The following is a 24,823-nucleotide window of genomic DNA, read 5'->3' as shown; positions in this document are numbered from 1 at the left end:
GAAAATCGTAATGATTTGGAAAATCCCGGTGGAGGCTGAAAGTTTTTTCACTGTTCTTGATTTTCCAACTCATTACGAGTTTCATTTATATATATTCATTTGCCTGTGTCGTTTATCTCCATTGCATTAACATAAAATATATCTTTATATCTATATATATATATATATATATATATATATATATATATACCCATTCAAGTGTATGTTACATTGAATCTTTACACTTCCATCGATGTATGATATAATATGTAGGTGTGTGATCCTAGAAACCACTTTCACGCAATTGTTAATTTCTGACAAACTATTTTTTTTTGGGGGGGGGGGGGTTAGGTGAGGGTTTGAAAACACGAAAAGAAAAATGGACATGTTCACTTTGATTTCTGATCTTATTCTTTTGTGAGACTCATACAATAATCAATCATGAACTATCAAACAACAGTAAGCTAGTTAACATTTACAATTTGACATTGATTTCAATAATTGCTATAAATCTTCTCATTCCTTAAAAATGAATTATTTGTCGAATTGCTCTGGTTGGAATATTTGTTGCATTTTCTGCTTTTTTTCTTGTCTTCAGCCCGTCCTGGTTTCCGACACTCGAAGATCTGTATGGATCTCTCCCTACTTTCTAAGTAAAGCATGCACTGTTGGACACTGTGTTATAGGGTGTTTTGTCTACACCGGCCGTATTTTCATATCTGTGTATTGCAGGCTGCATCCATAACTGTTCAAACTATAACTATACCAGAACATGTGCGTTCCTCGAGTAGAGCCGTCGTAGTCTCCGTTGAGGTGAGAAAGAGCGCAATAAGCGCAGTTGTCGCTGCCATCGGGAAAATAATAGCAATAGTAACTATACTGACAATAAGACCGACAATAAGAAGCAGAATTATATTCCCTACAGTGATAATATTCATAGAACCACCAGGCTCCTCTGTGTCTCTCAGCACAGCGGTAGCTGCTCCATCCATCGTTGTCCTGGTCTTTTGTACTGAATTGTTTATTGTTGCTACCAGACAAACGATCATATCCTGCAACAAACAAGAAAGAGTAAATGAACCGATCAGTTTATAAACTTTGAACGAATCCAACATCGGATACAAGTTAGAGGGCAGTGCGTTTTTGTCTTACCAAGATGAAAACGTCAGTTCCGCGTATTTTGTTTTTTGTGTGTGTGCGTGTATTGAACATTTACGATACAATTAGTAGGTATTTTGTCTTTGCAAGGAAGTTATTATACAATTTTGTTTTTGTTTCGTTTGAAATACAATGCCACAGCACGAGCCACATACAAATGGGGAAACTAAAATAGAGTTTGGTTACTAGTGTTGTTAATATCGCTCTTTATGTTATATTTATCGACATTTACTTACTATAATATTCTTTCATTATATTTGTATATTATGTACGTTCATACAATTTTGTAATTATCCCGTTTGAAGTACAATGCCACAACAGGAGCCACATACAGATGGGGAAACTACTCAAAGCAATTGCCAGGGTTTTAGTTACTATAGAGTCGTTAATATCGCTCTTATTTTACATTTATTTACCGGCATTTATTGGCAATACTCTTCATTCATTCTTTTAGTTGATTCTTATTTCTAAGTCCCCATCTGATTAGTCTCCTATACTATCAAAACTCGAGTTATAGATTTCTTGTGTGTGCCAGTATCAAGTCGTATATTTCTTGAAAACTATTATGTGTAATTTAGTTAGCATAACCGAATGTTCACTTCTTTAGGCTTAGGCTTTCTTAGGTGGAGGGAGGGCGGGGACTGTATGAGGTACCTAAATATATCCTTCAAGTTAGGAAAGCAAGGGTACCATTTAAAGATCCAATCCTGAGTAATCAAAGGTCCATGTTTTACAAGGCATGGCAAGAAGGGTCCGTGTTAATTGTCATCGATTGTTCAATTTTTTACCTAATTTTTACAGCATAATGTAATCTTTAGATTTTTCAACCTGACCTTGCATGTTGGAGTTTAAACGTAGATTACACCAGACACATGAAAGATCATGAGATAAATAAGATTAAATGAAGAATATAACTGACATAAAGTGAATTGACTATAAATGTTGTAGCTACTATTAGAACATCTACTGTAATAGTCTTATATATTGCGTATGACGGTCACTCCTATCAGGTTTGGTGCCTGTTACGTGCAAACACGACAAGGAGTCCTGTGTTGCCAATGAACAGCGAATCTTATCGTCTGCTTCTTATGTCTATTCGCATTGTATATTCTTGGAAACCTACGTGCGTTCCAACGGTAGTTCAAACGTTTGAATGAAATTAGCAATGTTTGGAATTGAAAATTGCTGTGAACATTGAAAACATATATCATTTAGCCAGGAATGCGGTAGCTATGAGATCAAGACGTTGGTTGATGTAGAATGCACATTCAAGGAGTACTACAAGAATTAGTTGCTATAGGGGAGCACGTCACTTATCCTCCATGTTTGGCATGTTTTTCTTTTTTTTCTTTTTTTTGGGGGGGTCAAGACGATTCTTTTAATTGACGTAATTGGTCCACATTTATGTATACGTCAATGATTAGAATGTCAACTACTTACCTGTATTTCCACTGTGTGATCCAACTGATAGTCGATACTTGTCTGCCTCGTCAGTAATGCTAAAAGTTGAATAGACAGCGTAATACGATGATGAAGCGGAATCCCTTAGATCAATACGAAGCTGGTACGTTTTCTGGTTGGTCATAGAGTGAATATATTTGTTACCTAGCCAGTGGTCTTGATTTTTATTACCGAAACCGTTCTTGTAGTCCAACCAACCAAGAAAAAAGTCAACGGAGGCACTCGATCGTCGCTGGAAAACCTATGAAATGAAGACAAGAAGGTAATCCAATTGTTTCATCTACTAATCCTTAAGGGTATGACATCCAAAGCCGTAGAAGAGTTAATAAAGATTAATATAAGATCTATACATATATATATATATATATATATATATATATATATATATATATATATATATATATATATATATATATATATATTTATATATATATATATATATATATATATATTGAAAACGTATTGAGAAGGAAAATCCAGAACAGTGAAAAAACTTCCAGCCTCCACCGGATTCGAACCCTAACCAACTCGGCTATGGACGCTGATTGTATATCCAGAGGTTCGAAACCGGTAAGGAAGGTCTTATTTTACTGTAGGCGTTTGACATGTATCGAACAGTACTACTTCTGTTTTGGTGACATATTTTGCCTTACTCTAGAGATCAAACATATTGCTAACCAACTCGAAATTCATTTGTGATTCCTAAAGCCGGATCTCGAAAGAGAGAGAGCATATAGTAGTGGTCCATACTGATAATATAAAAGATAAACAAGCGAATATTTTTAACAACGACATACTGCTATATTTCGGAGTGGTCACCACTCCATCGTCGATGCCTGACGATGGAGTGGTGACCACTCCGAAATATAGCAGTATGTCGTTGTTAAAAAAAAAATCGCTTGTTTATCTTTTATAAATATGTATATATATATATATGTATATATGTATATATATATATATATATATATATATATATATATATATATATATATATATATATATATATATATATATATATATGTATATATATATATATGTATATATATATGATATAAATATATAAAGATATATATATATATATTTATATCATATATATATATATATACATATATATATATATATATATACATATATATATATATATATATATATATATATATATATATACATATATATATATATATATACATATATATAAAAGATAAACAAGCGAATTTTATATATATATATATATATAAAGAGGCGCTCATCTCAAGTGGCTACGACTGCGACCTCAGATTCGAACCAGAAACCCGGCCTGCCTCAACGAAAAGGAACAAAAGAACCAGGAAAATCACATGGTTTAACCCCCCATTTAGCAAAACTGTAAAGACAAACATCGGTAAAACTTTTCTGAAGTTAGTGGCCAAGCACTTTCCCCCAGGACACAGGCTGCATCAAATATTCAACAAAAATACCCTCAAATTAAGCTACAGCTGCATGAGAAACGCAAAGGCTCTTATCAACAGCCACAATAAAAAAGTTCTTTCAAAGGCCGTTGAAAACCCACCCAACCATGGATGCAACTGCAGAATGCGAGAGACCTGCCCCCTCGGAGGAGAGTGCTTGACCCCTTCCATAGTATACAAAGCTGAAGTGACTGCCGGGTATTCTAAGTCTATTTATATTGGTATGTGCGGAGGGCAGTTCAAAACAAGGTTCAATAACCACAAAAAGTCGTTCAACCTGAAGAATTATCAAGGAGAGACTGAGCTTTCAAAACATGTTTGGTCTCTAAAAGAAAGCAATAGAGCCTTCCAAATCTCCTGGTCCATTGTCAGGAGATCAAACACATCGATCAACAGCTCAGGCTCTTGTAATCTATGCCAGGCCGAGAAACTAGCAATAATAGATCATTCTAGCCCTAATCTCCTGAACAAAAGGTCTGAAATCCTCGCAAGCTGCAGACACCAACCAAAACACCCCCAAAATAAAGTCAAGACTAAGATGAAAGAGAGATAGCTTTTTAGTACACCTCCTGACGATTGCTAGTAAGCATGAAACTCTGAGTAGAGGTTTGGCTGCAAAATTCAAAATTTACATTACGCTCTTCTTCATAACGCGGAATTGAGCACTCTGTCGTGTTCTACTTGGAACATTTTATACACTTCTATATATATATATATATATATATATATATATATTAATATATATACAAGTTTATTGTGATAGAACTTTTTTCTATTGGTCAAATTCAACTCAAGGAGATCTTCAGTGCATCGTTTTGCAAAATGCAAACTACATTGTGTAAAAGGTAACAATTCAAAGCCTTGTTTGCATTACTCACCGTCCATCCTCCTCCGTTACTTTCCATCTCACAGTAAACCTGAATGCCGCTTGGCCAACCATCAGGGTAAATGGTGTAAACTCCATCACTGAGTTCACCGGAAACATAAAGCTCGTAGCAATCTTTTGGGATCACCTCGCGGGTGCACGTCACTCCGTCCCCTTCGTAGCCATCATTACAGTAACATTTACGGACATCGTTCCTTTCATCACAGGTTGCGTCATCACTACACTGGTAACTCTCATCTATAAGACGGTTGTTCCTACAAGTTGAATTTCGTGTACATCTTGAATTGATGTAAAACTTGCCCTCCTAATTTAAGATATTCAGAGAAAAAAAATAGTAAATAAATTATTTGTCACAAATTTTCACAGTGAAATGAACAGGATGTCAACAATGGATGACCAATGTTAAACAAGTTTTATGTTTTTTTTTTTAAACCAACTCCGATGTAGGGGGCCTATGGATCCGCTATCAAGAACAAAGGTAGCCGTCAAATGTTGCATTCAACGGCTTATTGCGACTTAACATTAGGCCTACAATTAGTTGTAACCGCAACACTATGGTATGAAGTATCCATGAATTTTGTTTTTTGGTTTATAAGGGGATGCAAACTCGTATGTCTTATCTTCCTGATTAATGTAATACGTTCCTAACTGACAGATTTGCCAGAACTGGCGAAGGAGGTGGGATTCACGCCCCTTTCCCAACCGCGATGTGAGCGCTACTCGGTTATCTGTAAATGTAATGTGATAATCAACAAGTTTAAATAGTAGAAGATTTTCTTCTAATGATATGGACAATGAAGTAAGAGTAAAGCTTAAAAAAGTCCTGAAAGAACCGTACTGACCCCTAATACAGTTCCTTTGTCAGCAACGAAGCAGTTGCACTGGTTGAGAGGGATGCATTGTCCTTGCTCTATCAGATAATCGCCGACGCAAACACATTGCTCTGATTCTGTGCGAGAGGTAGCCGAGATGCAAGTATCGGGGTCTGCACAAGTCCTCTCACATGTCTCATTGCTAAATATCTCATTAGCTGGACACCATTCAATTTTTAATTCTAGACAACAGGAAAGGGAAAAAAGGTAAATAAAAGTAACCTGATACAAACACAACGAATATGACAAGTGCCAAAGAAAAAGGTTTTTTAATTACTTCAATAATTGGCTGTCAGAAGGTTAAAGGAAAGTAACACACTTTCAGAAGGAGTTCGAATGACTTCAGAACATTTTAAATCACGCAGTGACCGTTCCTTTGTCACGTTTAAATTAAGTTATTGAACATTACGAGATAACACCCCATCATTTGTTGTACAACTGAAGCCAGATAGTCATAGCTTTTGTTACAGGGTTTCTCTCGGTGAAAGTATACTGCTCTCTGACAAAAAATGACAATTAATAGAAACTTCCAAATTTCGTTTGCGTTGGTTGCGCTGATGAAACTGGGGGACGTAACTGTATTCAGTGTAAGCGTTCTGTTGTACAAACGGTAGATACGGTTCCTTTGTCAGAGCCAATGTTAGTGTTGAGTACGAAGCAGTCTTGTAGTGAGCGCGTAATCACACTTTAACTAATGGAGGCATTTTGGAAATATAGTATAGATACTAATGCAAGATTAAGTATTTGAACTCGCGCTTAGAGCTTGTACTCGCAATCATATGATTATACTGTTATCGCTAATATATGTGTTGTATCGTCATTGTACTCGCTGATTTACTATATGTATACTCGAACTATATATATTGTAACAGTTTCTTCAAACTAAGAAAAGATAATTGATATGTAAAGTCTACCTCCAAAAGATCAATTCGTTCTTAGAATACACCTTTCAGTTTATGCACGTTTACTTTTCACATAAATGATATTCTTATTATTTGGCTTTATATTGAATAAGAATATAAAAGACACTTACCATCTGATATTAGGAATTTTCCTAAACTTGATATATAATATTTCCCCCATTCATCTGAGATACGAAAATCGTCGTATGTTACATAATAAGTTTCTCCAGCAACGTTCTCAAAGTCCATTCGCAGTTGGTACCGCTTTTGATTTGTTAAGTAGGCAATTTTCTCATTTCCGATCCAGAACTCACTCCCTAGAAAGCCAAATCCATTTCTGAAGTCTTTCCAACTTCTATTAAATTTGACAGAATCCAATCTTCGTCGCTGTAGTACCTACAACGAGAATCAAAGAAGTTAAATGTTAACGTTGCATTCTGCATGCGATTTGTTGCTAACAATTATTACACAGAAATAAGAATTTATATTTCTAACTTCAGTTTATAGTGTGTGGGCTAGAAGTTTTACTGTCTACCTGGAAGAAGAACTACACTGTTCTTAAATTTCAAAATATATAACATCATTGATTTAAACACTAGCTTCAATAACAAATATCAAGATTCTATTTGAAATAACGATTTTTATTACACCGCTATATATTACTGTATGCAAAATTGTAAAAAAGAAATTTTTTACATATCTATTTCAAGTTGAAAAGGGAACATCAAGTAATTAGCCATACCGTCCAACCACCAGTATCAAGATCATTATCACAGTAAGCCTCAAACGGTTCCGGATGGCCATCTGGTTTAATAAGATAGACTCCAGATGTATTGTGGGTAGAGGAACATGCATTCGATACTTCTTTGCAATCTCTCGGATACGCAGGTTGTTGAAAAACAAAGTATGAAGAACCTGTATGGAAAGTAAAACAAAGTTAACATTTCATTGGGACTGAAAAATCATTTCAGTTAACGAAAGTATTGCCTTAGATTCTCAGCCAATTGTAAGAGAACTAGTTTCGTTACATAAGTGTTAAGGTTATACATCAGTTTAAATGCCAACTATTACTCAACTGCAATATAGGAGAATATTTCGCGACTAAAATTATATACGGTAATCGTTATTGAATTCTCAGATGTAACTGTAATGAATCATTAGCTTTGATTAGTTTTCAGCCTGCAATAAAATATTCAAAGACCAAATAACTTGAATTTAGTTTTTATCAAACTTCCATAGTTATCAGTCTTATCCAAGTGAGATCAAAAGACTAATGAAGACAGTCCAATCCCATTTTTTTAGCGTACCTGAGAAAATATCAATGTAGCACGTAGGGTGTGAAGAGACCGAAAATACGCGACTCAGAGAAAATCAATCTCATAACAAATGTTCGGAAATGTTGACACGATTGAAAAACACACATTTAGAGCAAACACTATAAAGAGCCAATGTTTTAGCCATTCAGCTGGCCAACTTAGTGTTAACATTTATAATACATAGCTGACAGAGGTTACTTGTCATAATAAGGTAAGTCGGATGGCATAACTACTACACCTACCTGAAGACCGTACCTCGGCACTGACGATAACCTGCGTAATAAAAGAAGGATCAAATGAATCTGTTCGATCGGAAGAAACAACATTTAGGCAAACTGGTCCGATTTGTTTTAGTTTAAAGCAGTGGTTGTTTCGTTAGTCTTCTACTGAAATTAATATCTAGTCTGCAAGTCAATAAAAACAGAACTGAACTTCATATTACCACTTCCATCCAGGAAACATTAGATTAATGGCATTTTCCGGGATTATATATGTAAGCTAACGTAAAAGAACAAAGGCAATAGCCGGCTGCTTCCTTAATTAAACTTAGTTGCTCATTGCAGACAGATGTTCTTTGTTCAAGTGATATTTTGACAGAATATTTCAGATATGATATGTAACGCATTTGTGTTTAACAGTCCTTTATTAAACGGACGGATCTTTTATATCGTCCCAGCTATTCTTGTTGGAATATGATTACCGTGTCTTGATCATTACTTAGCAAATGGTAACTCTGAGATTTAGAAGGTGTCATTTTAAATGTAAGGTAAGTTCTTCGTCACAGACTTGTATATTTTACTAAATAAAAACCTCCATTCAAATTATTAAGGCACGAGATTGAGGGGGATGCATATCTTGTATTAAACTATAAGGCGTAAAATAGTAAAAACATAGTCTGCGATAATTTTTGTCTCAATTGTTTTTCAGTTGATTGCAAATTTCACAACATTAAAAGTTAAAATTTATTACAATATAGCAGTACGTTATGAACTAGAGAATATAGGACAACCTAGTTAAACGCTAATTCTACAAAATTGTACGTGGTATAGAAAAATAATAGAAAACTTAACATTAAAATTTGTCTTCTATAACATGATAATGATGAAAATTGCAAGAGATAAAGAATTTTATCAGGAAATGGACAAACAATAATGAGGAAGATTTCAAAGAAATAAGAAATGTTTTCTTCCTTTCAGACCAAGACATTCAATAAATACAATTCTGTAATTGTTTTGCCTTATGTTGTACAATTCGTCGGCTTTAAACTTGTTACAGTAAGAATGATCTTTAGCAACTTAACAATTTACATTTTTCTTGTTTGGTAAGTTCCGAATACTGATATTTCAGAACAGACGAGTATATGGGAGTTTAATTGTCATGAAATTATGATGTTATCTGTCAAGACAAAAATATTGTATAGCATTTTTCCAGGAGATGAAGTGAATTTAGACAACTCTCTGAATAAACAAAAGGACACGCTTTAGTTCTTTCCTGAAATGTCAACAGTTCTTTGATATATTTTTGTCTCCATCAAATGTTTGATTTTTTAAAACAACGTCTGCACACGGGTCATCTTGTCATTATAGCGTTAACGCGTTTATAATGTCAAGAGTTACTTTATCACGGTTTGGAGAAGAATATGTTCCTTTGATACAAGAATATCAAATCACCTTTAACTTAAGTCATGAAAAATAAAATCAATAGAATCGAAATAATTAAGAATTTTGATGTTAGCTCCCCTAGTGGTACACTATGTACCATTGTTATACAAAGAGATTGACGCGGTCAAAGGCGAATATTTTGGGATATAGCCAAATTAGCTTTTTTTATGCCGATAACGCTTTTGAGGAAGCAATGACTTAGACTGTGTGAGACGTTATACTGTTCTATCTGCATTTATTATTGTGTTTATCGCAGTAATTTGATTGTCACAAGTCGTGTTTTTCTTGAATATGTTGCTCGTTCGAACGATAGCCACAAAATATCATATGGAGGAATTTATTTAGGTATCTTTCAACAAATCACTGAATCGAAAGTGTTTCAAGCGAATTATTACCATGTATGGAGTTGTTAAGTGTTATGATATACTTTCCAGTTTTTCTAACATGTGCTAGTAAAGCGACATTTAGATACAGTGTAACAGATTTGATAAATTTGTTTAATTTTTAAAAGTCTATTATCCATTTTGTTTGAGGCATAGGAAAATTTTCCTTTTGTATACCGAATTAGTTTACATGTTACTTTAAAACGACAAACGAACGTTAAGGTCAGTACTCCACCAACCAGCCACATGGTAACATGAAGGGAAGGTGAGAGTCGTGTGGGAGGGTGTGATGACGGCCAGCGAAAAGGGTTGGGTGTGGGTGAACGTCGCTGACTACGCCTATCACATTTGTATTTAGCATATGTATTAAACCTTTGATTTCTTAACACGATAAACTAGCTTGTTGTATTCCAAAGTTTGGAGAAAAATTATTGCAGATTGTCATTTAAATGTTGTTAAACTGGATTATGTAGAAAGTAGGTTGTTCTCGATTAAAATGAAATGAAATTTACTTGTCGGTGGAAATTGTCTCTCTGCAATTATGTTGTCTCACTTGTTCCTGCATTGATGTTACTGTTACAGATTATATCCCAATTTGAATTTAAGAAAGAAAAAAAGAATGTATGAATGAATTTTCATTTAGTGTTGAACATTAAAATTATTTTAGGACAAACAAGCAGAATAAAAATAAGGTTTTTTTTTTTATTGTTAAACATGGTTTCCGCATTGAAACGTCCCTATGCAGTTATTTTATGTCCTTTAATTTATTTTCATGATTGGTGAAAATGTACATTTGCTTGTCAAACTATGTCCAGAATATGGCTAATGTTTTTAACTTTAACCCCCTCCCCCCCCCCCCAAAAAAAACGTTAAAATTTGTGGTGAAATTGAGTGAAATTAACTTTTAGACAAGGCATTTATGTAGATTTTAAAACAATTTTCTTTCTATTACTTGTAGTTTGACTTGATTTCAAACTTACTTAAAAATGGTCTTGTTAGGAGTTTTATATTGTGTCTGATTTTATACAAAGAGGCTAACTATTATTCGCTTTTATCCACATTTAGCCTTCACATTGATTCGTTTTAATGGTTGGTTTTGAAATTTAAAGGGTATAAACGAGAGATCCAAAACTAGCTTACATCTAAATTGTTATAATTATATTTATTCGAAGGATTGGAATAAATTAATTCAAATAGTACAAAAATGGCAAATGATAAGATCTTATAAAAGAAACATCAGTTATAAAACAACTTATACGTATAAGTAACGTCTATGGCATTTGAAATCGACTTTCTTTCTTTTTGTTTTCTTCCAGTTTATTTGATTGAATATCATGTTCGTGTCACAGTAGTTATTTTTTTTTTCAATAATGCTTTTACATTACTACTAGTTGTTATTATCATCGCCAAAATCGATTCCACTTACTAGACTAACGTTTTAGAACATTTTATAATAGCGCGACAAGTGAGTAAGTGATAGATAGTTAAACATGTCGCACAAATTTGACAAACAATACTTGATAGGTATTTCATTTTAACTTATAAGAATTAGAACAATAGGACAATGATCATATGTGTATTTAGAAGAAAGTAAATTCTTTCTTTAATATTTAAATTGATTTATTGAATGAATGCAATACGAGCACCCTTTTTTTAAATATAGATCTTCGGTTTGGTAACGATATATCATAAATTCAGATTTAAGTTTGCCGTTCTAAATGTATTTCGTCATTTCGATTCCCCCTTACATTGGTATTGTAATACGACATTATATCTGAGTTGCTGTCACGCAGTTTTTTTTGGTTAAGTTATATTACTTCTCTTTAAAACTCAATTATTGAGGAAGTACATATACTCTCTAGTTTGAAATCTATCTAATTTAACTGTCACTTCAAAATGCAGGCGATATAGATTTTTTTTTTTACAAACTTCATCATGTCTTAAAGTTTTTCTACTCGTATATCTAGTATCTTTGCGAATGTGCGGTCAAACGGTTCTATTAATCAATATCAAATATAATCTAAATTATATTTACTAGAAGCAACTAACAATATAGATGAGAAAAGAAACACTGAATCAGGAAATCACCGTTGGCTAGACACTAAAATCGCCAAAGACATCTCTTATGATCGCATACCATTCTTTCGTGAAAGCAATTTAAAGTCATATAGTAGTGTCTAAAAATAGACGTAGCACTCACAAAAGGTAATTGTCAATGTTTGGGCTTTGTAGCAGTCTTTTTTTCTTTGCTAATTTTGTACTGCAATAAACTTGAGTAACCTAAGTTTATGATATTCAGCAATAATCCCGTCCATATGTTTATATTTATATCACCTTGTTAAATTTCTTTAAAGTTAGATTGACATGTAAACCATTTAGTTTTAATGTTTATCAACCTTGTTTCCTTGAATATGTGTTTAAAAAGAATGATCATATAACATATAACAAATATCGTTATTGTTTGTTGCAGACTGTTTGCCAAACATAGCTACATAAATAATGACATCTAAACAATTGATATCTATGAGCATGTGAAGGATGTAACCATATCGGCGCTGTTTATACATTTTCGAGCTGCAAAATTTCGCGTTTAGATGATAGTTCACTGCAGCGATATCACCAAACTTAAACTGAAAATGTCTTCAAATTGTATTACAAAGAATGGAACCTTCCACTTTTTTAAAGTTAAGATATCATACTAAAAGAATGTACCATATCATTATAGTTGTATTCACAGTAGCTATAATACTGTTTACTATTTGAAATATAGGCTAACTTAACTATCTTTGTACTGGTATTTTGACATTGAAATGTTGTCTTTGTTTTTAGATTATCAAACGTCAATGTTGCTTTAAAATTTAATAGCGACAACTTGAAAAAGGACAATGAATAACATAACTGCTCGGAAATCATATCAAAATAACAGAGCCGACAAGGGAAGTTGCTTTTGTACAGATTAGACTCAAGTTATACGTTATACGTATACAGTTTATGTAAAAATAGCAAAGCCTTTATAAAACATCTGTTCAACTTTAGACTGCATAGGAGAATATTGTATATTACCCATACAAAGAGTAAAGCTCTGTTTCGATAGGGGAATCGCATGATTGCATTTATAAAAAAAAATGTTTGAAATTATGAATCTTGAAATAACTGAGTGTTACTGTTTCGAATTTAGTTATTATTCTAGAAGAGAGAAGAATGGCATATGGAGCATGAATTTAAACTAAAATTTAAAAAAATGTGAATCAAAGCTCAATAATTTGTAAGATGTAATGAAGGATTGTTGTAACGTGTTGGTATACGGTTAAACAGTGGGGTTGGATATTTGAGGGGAACCTTGTGTAATATTGTGACGAGCCCGCTTCCTCCGATAGTAAAACTATATCGGGACTCGCGATAGAAAGGTACTGGGATATCTTGATGCCGTATTTATGCTTCTTCAGGAGATGTCTCGAACGGAAGAAAACAATGACTTCACACAAAAAACAATTTGACGAGATAGGATTTGATTTGATGATTCGGTATAATTTCTTCTCTGTCGATTCTCTTTACAAATAAAACTAAATTACAATGATTTGACTTGACTTGACTCCGTCAATTAAACAATTAGGAGTGATGAACTTTCGGCGGAGTGATAAATTTGCTGATCAAGTGATAAACTTTGCTGACGGAGTGATAAATTTCTGACCTCCTTTTTCTTTTAAACCTTACTTCCATAAAAATCTCACTGCGCATAATCAGTAGACAGCCAATAAACTGACCATCCTGTATTAACTTAATGATATAAAAATAAGTGCACTGGCACTGATCTGCCCTGATTGGTTGGGAGTTTGGAAGTCCATCCCCTTTCTATGGAAACTTCCATACCACGTGAGAGAACCTTCTCGAATGTTCCACAGACATAATGGAATCTATTTTGGGAAAAGGCCCTGTACCAAGATTCAATAAGATAGTTAAAAAACTTCTCGTGGGAAAACTGAATCCATGACCTAGATAAATACATAAGAGGCCTGTAAGGTGTCTCGATGGAGTTTTTCGGTAACATCAAAGAGATGGTATCACTATTTCATAACATCCCCCTCAATCTTTTAAAATTTTTGGATACTCCAAAATTTTAACATCATACTGCTTTAACTTATCATTATCTCAAGAAGGTAGAGTACTGTAAGCACATTCACTAATATTCATTGACTTCAATAAATGGTCTTCATGTATCTCAAAGGTTAACATCTTGGTTACGAATTATTAAAATGATCATATGGTATATACATTGAACACTATTTCCTTGAATTTTGTGTACCTCTTCAATATTGATGACATCATATGATGTAATCCAAAAAAAAGGAAGATATCATTAAGATATCTTAAAGTTACATGGCACAGCAAAATATGCAGTATCTTTTACAAAATACATTTATGCATTTCATACATCAATAATACATTTATATCAAAAGTGAAATCATGCCGTGAATTGGGGAGAGATCAGAGAAAACTAGACTTAGTTATCTTTTAACTGAACAGAACACCTTGGCGTTCCATTAAAAATTCGTACACTAAAAAAAGAACCTTAAAATATTACAAACTCATTTACAAAACTCCTCTTTAATGAAGGCATAGTTTCAAAACTGCTTTGAAACCTTGTGAATCATATACATTCACTTCAAGAAAATCAAGAAAATGTGACTCGATAGCATGGTGACCCTAGGTATGCACTCCGAAATGATAGTCTAGTAAAGTACCAAAGTACTAGATATTCGATACCATAAAAGAGACCCCATAAACTATGACATCAACAAATCTTTCTTCAAATTTACATAATACTTAACATCTTGTCTTTACAACTTCATGATGAAATTTACTTTTGCATGAATAATTGAGGAAAAGAAAATATATACAGTACATAAGTTCCTCAAAAGATCTATACTTTCATTTGCTTCGATAACTGTTGCTGTAAGCAAAAGTTGCACATCTTCAATGCTGTCTCTGAATAGCCTTCAATATAACATAAATGATGCAATGTAAATATCCTTAAAATATTTCTCAATATATGAAAACCCATGTTGCTAATATTCCGGATATGTTCTAATTGCCGGGTAAACGTTTGAACGAATTCATAAGGAGAAATAAGGTATACTCATTACACATTTGTTATAAAAGATGAAACTAGGTCACTTGGTGGTGGTTTTAACAATAAAGCTTATATTGTTACACCATACAGTACAATGACTTCCACTTAATAGGTATGCAGGTAATTGCCATGATGCATTCCATTCATACAATTGTGGGTAAAACACCTGTTCATCTGAACTTAAAGCAACATGCAGTTCTACATGCTAACCATATAATGTTTGCAACATCCTGCCTGGATTGCCTGTAATGTTCAATCCCTTTTCATGGAGAAAATTTATTATTTCCCCTGTGTTGGAATATTTTCCTACATTCCACCAAAAATCATGACTCTTAAAGCCTGATGGAAAACATGGTGTCTGATAGGTGACCAGAACCTGTAATTCTCCCAATTTGTATCGAGCACGTTGGACTTTCATGTCTCCTTGTGGAGCATTTGCAAAAACTTTCTTTTGCCTTAATATGCTATCTTTCATGGAAGGATATGGAAGTGCTAATCCTTCATTATGTGCTCTATTCTCTAGAAAGGATGCAACATTCATTGGCTTAGTGGTCATAAGACACATGACGTGATCTGAAGTTACCCCTGGCAAAATGTTACCAAACTCATCATGAAACTCAATATGTGCATCTTGCATGACATTAACATTTTCTGCATTAGAAGTGTTACTACTCAAAACATTTCTCATTCGAGCAACCTTTTCACTTGATGAACCCTTTGTTTTCAAGACATTCCGCAATTTCTGAATGTTGGTGATATTCTTAGTTTCAGAAGATGCTCTTACAAAACATGGTTTAAGCCTGTTATAATTGAATACATCACTAAGAATTTCTCCTTTGAGAGTGGCCAACAAATAATGAGTCCTATCTAAAACTTGATGGATCACTAGTGGTCCACACCATTCTGCAGCAATTTTGCGAGAGTTCGCAGTCAAGGAGGAAGACGTTGGCTTATATAGATACACTAATTGACCCGTTGAATAAATTGCACCTTTGTCCAGTTTTGCACTTATCTTAACATTCTGAGCATCTTGTTGCTTCTTTTGTAAGACTAACATTACCCTTGACAAATGATCAAATCGTTTCTTTAACAATGCAGCATATTCTCCATGAGATTGTGATAATCCTGCCATTGGATTGAACGATAAATTTGTAAGATTTGGCGGCTTTCGTCCAAATGCAAGTTCAAATGGGCTATAGCTACCCAACTGAGGAGAGGAAAATGTGTTATATGCATAGGCTGATGTTGGGACAAATCGTACCCAATCCGTACCAAACTGATTTAAGTTCACTTTGAGGAAATTTGAAAGAGTCTGAATGTGTCTTTCAACCTGTAAGCTTCCATGATTGTTTACACTGATGAACTTTTGTTCAATGCCTAAAGCTTTACTTAAGAGCTCCACTAATTTTCCTGTAAGAGAAGCCGCCGCATCACTTATAATACAAGACGGTGGACCAAAGGTTGTAACTACCCTCTGCAATAATGCTTCACATATCGTTTCAGCATCAAGAGTCTTAAGAGAAACACATACAACAAATCTAGTGATCTCATCACAAACAACCATCAAATGTTTAAATCCTGTAGCCGTTGTGGGCATAGTCTTGAAATCCAGACTAAGTCTGTCAAAAGGACGATAAGAATCAGGAATGCGAGCATGATATTGTCTCAATTTGTCCGGTTTCTTACGGAATTCTTGACAACGGAGACATGCCTGAATATAATTACTGATGCGTTGAAACATATTGCGCAGATAGAAATGCTGTCTAATGGTCAAATATGTACGCATTACACCCTGATGATTACTTAACAAGTCATCGTGATATCGAGATATTATCTGTTCTACCATAGTCTCAGGTACGACTAACTGAAGAGTCATCTTGGCATCATTAGTCTCATGCAAAAATATCCTGAATAACAAACTATTACATAACAAATAATCCTCTGCTTGAGAACGAACAGTTCTAGCATGCTTAGCATTACTTGGAATAATGTCATGTGCAAGAAAATCATAAATTGGTTTGTAGTAAGGACAAGTTTGTTGTTGAATTTGCAACTCTTTTACATCAAATGGCAGATCATAGTTTTTGATCAGCTTTCCTTGAATTGCCTTCATGACCTTATTCAATTCCTTTTGTTTTGGAATGTGCCCTGTAACCAAATGATCAATGTTTGTTATTACTGGCTTTGGCTGAACAAATAATTCTGGTGGTGGTTCTCTGACTACCTCTTGCACTCTATGTCTATTCTGATCCACTAATCTTGGCTCTGTAGGTTGAGAAACACTTGTAAAATTTGGCACAACTAATACATCAGGACTAAATGTATGTCCATTTTCACTCGGCATAGAAATAGTAGGCCTTTGAATATATGTTTCTCTCTTATCAGTAGATATAACTGGTGTAGTCGTCTTTTGTGACTCAGATTGTGGTCTCTGTGTAACATGATCATTAGAATGTGTTGCCTTAGGAATGGATGTCCTATTTACTCTATTTGTTGATTCTTTGGCTGGGGAATCCTGCTTAGACTCCTTTGTGACTTTATTCGGAAATAAATCTGGAACTTTGACTCCCATTGACCTTGCCTTTGACCTTGTCATGATTGGATTAAATGTCTCCTTAGGTGGAGTTGAAATATCCTCATAAAAACTGACCTCTTGAGCAACCTGATCTATTTCAGAGTGAAATTCCTGTGGTGCTCTAGACAAATAATCTGCCAAAACCAATTCTGAGCCTTTCTTATAACCAACCTGAAATGTATATTCTGACAATTTGAACAGAAGTTTACGTAAGCGTGTAGTTGCTGGTTCTTGTTTCGATTTAAACAATTCAACAATGGCTGAGTGATCAACATATGCCTCAAATTCTACATTTTGCAATAAATGTTTGAATGCTGTCACATTAATAAATAGACCCATCATTTCTAATTCAGTTACACTATACCTCTGACATGCTGGTGGTAATATCTTGGAGTAATATGCAATAATATTCTCTTTGCCATTAACTCTTTGTGTCAGGTATGATCCTGTTGCTACTCGTGATGTGTCGCTATATAATACAAAACGACCATATTTCTGTGGCATATGCAATATAGGTGGATTACACAACAACTCTTTAATACTTTGAAATGCACACTGATGTTCCTCTGTCCATTTAAATACCTTTCTCTTACGACTCAACTGATGTAATGGTCTCAATAGTGCTTGAATATTTGGGGAAAATGAAGCCACATAATTAACTGCACCTACAAATCGTCTTACTGACTTAACATTGTGTGGTTTCGGTGTGTTCCTAATCGCTGCACATCTGTCATGCAAAGGTTGGATACAAGCCTCACCTTCTGGGGTTATTGAGAGCAAATGTCCCATATATCGGACTGAATTTTGGAAAATGCTACACTTTTTCGGAGAGATTTTCAATCCGTTGTCCATTAAAACCTTAAAAATTGCCTGTAGGTGTTGTTTGTGAGAACGTTTGTCTGCACTGTACACAATAATATCGTCATGATGAGCAATACAGAACTTATTTGAATTTGGGATCGTTGCCAAAATATCATTAATTTTCGACTGAAAGATCGCTGGAGATAAATTCAATCCCTGTGGTAAGCGTTTATAATAATAATGCTTTCCTCCATGAAATGAAGCAATACCTGTATATTGTTGTGCATGAACACTGAGTGGCAGACAGAAGAATGCAGACTTTAAATCAAGAACACCCAAAATTTTGGCTCCAGAGTACCCTATGGTACGGATAGTCTCATTCAGCAATGGAAATGGGTGATTGAGACGTTTTATTCTACTGTTCAAGTAGCGAAAATCTGTGACAACCCTTTTGTCTTTTGTTCCCTTCTTTGGAATGAGGAAAACCGGTGAAGTATAAGACTGATGTCCTACTGCTAAGATGCCTAATCGCACTAACTTGTCAAGCTCACTGGCGACAATGACTTTGTCCTCATCTGAAAGTCTATAGGGACGTATGTAAAATGGCTCATCATTAGTAAGCGTAATATCAGCCTCATAATTTGGACAGTGAGATAATTCACCATAAAGAGAAAATGCATCTCTATGTGAGTCTAGAAATTCATAAATGCTTTCTGTTTCTGAAGCATTTAGAATACTTTGTTCCAAATTAATGTTATCTCTCATGATTTCCTGTTCGGATTTGGAAACCAGGGGATCATCGTCTGTCAAATGTGGATAACGATGTAAATTATATCGTGTAATTTCATCACGGTTCTCTTTAGAGTTAGAATTGGTTCGAAAAAGAGACGGTTTTTCGATGTCTCTCATGACATTGAGAAAATCTAGAGAATCAATAGGTATGTCTTCTGTGACCGTAATGATATCTGCTAAATCTAAATGAGCCACTGTGCGAGAAGGATGCAGAAAAAATTTCCGATTACCCATGTTCCTTAGTAGAATCTTTGTTCTACCTTTATGCATTTTCACTAACATTCGTGAAGGACACATACGAGATATCAAAGGAAACGGTTTAATAACCACATCTGCATTTCGTGCATATAGTGGAAGACGTCCCTGTACAGTAATGTATCTTTGCTGACCTGGGTAAATAACAAATCTCTGCACTGGCCTAAGGAAAACTTTGGCTTGTTTAATTCTAAAACAGTTTGTGGTAAAGTCCAAAGATCCATTCAATTCCTTCAGAGTTTGACTACCTAATATTAAGTCAATACCTGTCAGGTTTGCAGCAATTAAAGCAGAAAGCTGAAATTCATGACCTTGAATTTTGACCTGGAATGTTATCGTGCTATACGCATGAATAAACTGACCATTACCCAACTTTAGGTTTACTACATCTACTGAGACAGGTTGTATAGAGGATAAATACTTTGAATTTTGCACTGTAGAAGAAGAAATGATAGAGCGTGTCGCTCCACTATCAAACAACAATGAAATTCCTTTACCATCATGTAAAGTACCTCTTACAAAATTACGTGTGTCCAGTTGAATATCCACACTACGGTCGTTCCCTGTATATCTAGAACTAGGAATATTACTATTCTTCCAAATATTATTTGCTTTACGTTTCGATCTTCCTTTACTTGGTACTTTGTCTGGAGTCACTGTATGATGAGTGCTATCATAAGTGCTCCCTACTGAAAATTCTGTGTTGGTACTTTGTTTACATTAGCCTCCATTTCATGGCTTAGGCGAATTTGGCAATATTGTGCAAAATGACCTCGATTTTGGCAGTAGTAACATGTGATTGAAGGATTAAAATATGGTAACCTTCTCCTGTTATCATTTCGACCTGTCCTAGGACCACGAGAATCACGAGAACTATATCTTTGCCTCATATCTTTAGGATTGTCTTGCGATTCTGACCTACGTGACTGATCAAACTTGGTTTCTAACTCCTGAATTTTATTACACAACTCGTGTATCTCAGAAGATGCAGAAATAGTAGGAGTCTGAACAGAAGACGCTTTGTCGTGCATTGCCATAAATAGTTCGGAAGAAGCTGTGGGTTGACTTTGGATTTTTAAGTCAAAATAACATTGTACTTTCATGACCAAGTCTGCAATTGTTGCTTTTGGTGATGCAGACATTAACACTGCTGAGCGGCATTGCAAAGGCAGGGTCGAGATGAATTTATCTTTAATTTGATCATCGCCATAACTTAAATGTGCTGCAGCTTTTGAAATTTTGGCCAAATGAGCTTGAGCTGTATCACCTGGCGTATAGCTTAATGCGTGAAATGCCTGTGATTTAGCGTAGGAAGAAGTGCCTGGACTGAAACGAGCAAGGAATTGCTTTCGAAGATCAGCAATAGTTGAAAAATTTTTGTTTTCAATCCAGAGTCTGGCTTGGCCTTTAAGTGTTCGCTTAAATATGCGACATATTTCATTAAATTCTTCCGCTACAGCCTCAGGGGTGGTTTGGGACGGCAATTTTTGCACCTCTAAATAATCTTCAAATCCCAAATAATGAGCTTCGGCTAAATCTGCATCAATTACATCGCCCTGAAATCGTGATGGCAAAAAATCAGTGGGCCTATGTTTCTGCATAACAGAGGTCGAAGTTTCCTGTTTACTGACGGACATTATGCCGAATACAATTAGGCTAGTTATGAGTATACAACATGAGCCTATACTTAATTGAACACACTATCGACCGTTATTAAATACAAATAACAAATATGCAATACATGGACACGATTAAAATAACTTATCGTTACACTCTGATCTCAAATAGGGGTTGGGATACAAATTGGCATGATTTCACTCACCCTTAAGTTTAACTAAGAACTGGTACTGGAACTGCAAACGATGATTGAAGTCCCTCGGTTAGCAGTAGTAGTAGTAGCCTAGTAGCGGCAGGTAGTAGCAGTAGCAGGTGGGTAGTAGCAGGTGGGCCTACATCTCGTATGCTGCAGATTCGTTCGCCGTTGACATCGGGTAGAGTCTAGGCTTAGATCGCGAAAATGTTCAGTTCTGATGTTTAGAGCTGTAGTATTCTAAGTACTAGTTGCGCGAATGTTCAAACGCGAACTGCATGCTGGGTTGATTAACGTTAGTGTACGATCAACGTTAGTGTGGTTCCTGCATCCGGTGTACAGACTTAGGCTAGTATAGGCTGACTTCCCTCGTAGGGTGTGTATGTTAGGCAAGGTCGTGAACATACGTTGTGTTCCTCGTTAGGTCTTCGGGCCAAAAAAAAAATCACCTGTTCGTTATTGATCGTAACGAACGAAAGTTGTGAAAAGTTCCGTTACCGTTTTGTTCCTGAAGAAAGCAACCGATCTCCACCATGTAATATTGTGACGAGCCCGCTTCCTCCGATAGTAAAACTATATCGGGACTCGCGATAGAAAGGTACTGGGATATCTTGATGCCGTATTTATGCTTCTTCAGGAGATGTCTCGAACGGAAGAAAACAATGACTTCACACAAAAAACAATTTGACGAGATAGGATTTGATTTGATGATTCGGTATAATTTCTTCTCTGTCGATTCTCTTTACAAATAAAACTAAATTACAATGATTTGACTTGACTTGACTCCGTCAATTAAACAATTAGGAGTGATGAACTTTCGGCGGAGTGATAAATTTGCTGATCAAGTGATAAACTTTGCTGACGGAGTGATAAATTTCTGACCTCCTTTTTCTTTTAAACCTTACTTCCATAAAAATCTCACTGCGCATAATCAGTAGACAGCCAATAAACTGACCATCCTGTATTAACTTAATGATATAAAAATAAGTGCACTGGCACTGATCTGCCCTGATTGGTTGGGAGTTTGGAAGTCCATCCCCTTTCTATGGAAACTTCCATACCACGTGAGAGAACCTTCTCGAATGTTCCACAGACATAATGGAATCTATTTTGGGAAAAGGCCCTGTACCAAGATTCAATAAGATAGTTAAAAAACTTCTCGTGGGAAAACTGAATCCATGACCTAGATAAATACATAAGAGGCCTGTAAGGTGTCTCGATGGAGTTTTTCGGTAACATCAAAGAGATGGTATCACTATTTCATAACACTTGTGCGCTGACGTTATGTACATGATATTGGAAAGCTGTATACTCGAAATATGAAAAAGTATATTTTTACCTGGCCACATCACGAAACGTTATTGATTAAAAATTGGTGCGTAACAAAAAAATTTGAGATGTATAATTGGCTTTTATTCTTAAAATTGTACATGGAAGCACTTTTTAAAGAAGAAAGTTGTTATGTATATATTATTAAGTTAGAACGTTATGTTTTAAGGCGAAACACAGTTGTCCTTTAGCGAAGTTGAAAATACTCAGTATTTAAATTGAAGGCTTTCTTACTGAATGTCATTAAGTATTTTAATCCGTGTTTACCTATTTCGTTTGAGATGCTAACACTCAGTTTGTCTTAACATTTAACTTTAATAAGATTGGCGCAGCAGCACATTGTTGCGACTTAGCTTTCAAAACTTGAAACAGTCAGAAGATATTCAATAGAGTCATATATTTTTTTTAAACAAATTAAAAAATTAAAATACTTACCATTTCTGTTCCAAACAAGTTCCAAATCGTCAAAACAGTTAAACAAACTTTGAAAAAAATCTCCATGATTTCGGGTTTGAAGAAATGCCACGCTGAAATATATTCGATGAAGGGCAAGATGACAAATGACACAGAGTACCCATTTAGGGGTTACCAACACCTCATTGGAATGACCGTAGTAGTATGGATGTCCATTAATGCCATCGTTTTATTTGAAACATGATTAGTTGAACAGCTTATACAAAACGTACTGCGCATATAGAGTATTCGTAGGCTTGTATGTAAAGAAGACTATTCGACATGCGCAATCCAACTTTATATTATGTACACCTATCTATATCCTGAGATTTTAGTCAATAGTACAGTAAGCTTCAGTTGCATCATGTTGAATTGTCCTTGCTCCAATAAAACCATTTAAACCACGTATTGCATAGCTAACGAATAGCGTGTCTCTAGTTCCAAGGACAGCAATGGTATTGCAAATTCAATAACTGTTAATATATTTTAGCTTTTTGGTCGCTTTTAATGCATATTATATTTAGCATGGTTCATGTTCAAGGGTTTTGTAGTGGTGTGTTAAACAACGTTCAGGCTACCTAGTCGATAAAAAGAGTCAGAATGCTGATTTTGCTGATTGTGGTTAAGATGTCATTTCGATATTCAGTTAGCTACGTTAGCTACGTTACAACGCTTTTTTTTTGGCAGGAAAAAAATCAAGAAGTGTCGACTGGATGAATGGAAGTGTTATTGAACTACTTGTCAGCACTTTATAACATGCATGAACTGGTACACTATATCGTGTAAACAGTGAAATGTAATGTATGAGTTATATACTACACTATCAATCATGCAAGGAATAATCTACAATTTTTAAACTGTTTGAAATAGTGTACACTTTACGCACTGTATGATGTAGTATTTAAGTTAAACACTACATTAACTAGTCTACACTATACAATTTATGATCTAGTCTACAATAAGCACACTGTATGAACTAGTTTACACTATATTCAAGGTATGATCTGATCTATACTATACAAACTATATAAACTATACCCGATGTGAACTATAGTGTACACTTTACACACTGTATTGGCTAGTCTACACTATATGGAAGGTATTACCTAGTCCACACTACACTACACACTGTATGAAATAGTATTCACTATATTCAAGGTATGATATAGTATATACTATACACACTGCACGAATTATACACAATGTGAACTATAGTCTACACTTTACGCTCTGTATGAACTAGTCTAAAGTATACACATTGTATGACTTATGTCTACTCTATACACACCGTATGAACAAGCATATACCATACACTATGTATGCATTACGGTGTACAATATACACATTATATGGACTCTTCTACACCATACAAATGTATGAACTAATATATAGTGCATCTACACATTATCACCAATAACACACTATAGGGTTTTCTTTTTCCATTTTTTTTCATCATGTTGGACACATCTCTAAAAGATGTGGTAATCAAAATAGCCCTAATTGTGCACCAAACCCACCACCTGCTCCCAACAAGGAAGTATTGTTCATACAGTATACCGCTGCAAAACAATTCGAAACGGTGTTAAATATATATTTGTATACATTCTCATA

The 24,823-nt window shown here is 34.9% G+C and overlaps 1 protein-coding gene across 2 annotated transcripts; it reads right to left on the bottom strand.

The window, feature by feature from the left end:
* Nucleotides 1-372: 372 nt before the first annotated feature.
* LOC139973181 (uncharacterized) lies at nucleotides 373-23,329 on the bottom strand. Of its 2 annotated transcripts, none has more exons than XM_071979673.1 (8): nucleotides 23,195-23,329; nucleotides 8,265-8,295; nucleotides 7,449-7,621; nucleotides 6,838-7,102; nucleotides 5,775-5,986; nucleotides 4,925-5,236; nucleotides 2,575-2,839; nucleotides 373-1,028 (listed from the first exon to the last, which is right to left on the bottom strand). In XM_071979673.1, exons 1-8 carry the CDS (start codon nucleotides 23,258-23,260, stop codon nucleotides 676-678), a joined length of 1,677 nt encoding a protein of 558 aa, XP_071835774.1. In that variant the 5' UTR covers nucleotides 23,261-23,329; the 3' UTR covers nucleotides 373-675. The 2 variants fall into 2 exon arrangements, with proteins under 2 accessions (XP_071835774.1, XP_071835773.1); XM_071979672.1 differs by having other exon boundaries at nucleotides 373-1,031; nucleotides 2,578-2,839.
* Between the last annotated feature and the right edge of the window lie 1,494 nt (nucleotides 23,330-24,823).

The sequence above is a fragment of the Apostichopus japonicus genome, chromosome 9, assembly GCF_037975245.1.
Source record: "Apostichopus japonicus isolate 1M-3 chromosome 9, ASM3797524v1, whole genome shotgun sequence".
NCBI lineage: Eukaryota > Metazoa > Echinodermata > Holothuroidea > Aspidochirotida > Stichopodidae > Apostichopus > Apostichopus japonicus.
The sequence above is the reverse complement of the archived record's forward strand: the minus strand, read 5'-3'. Positions and strand labels throughout refer to the sequence as shown.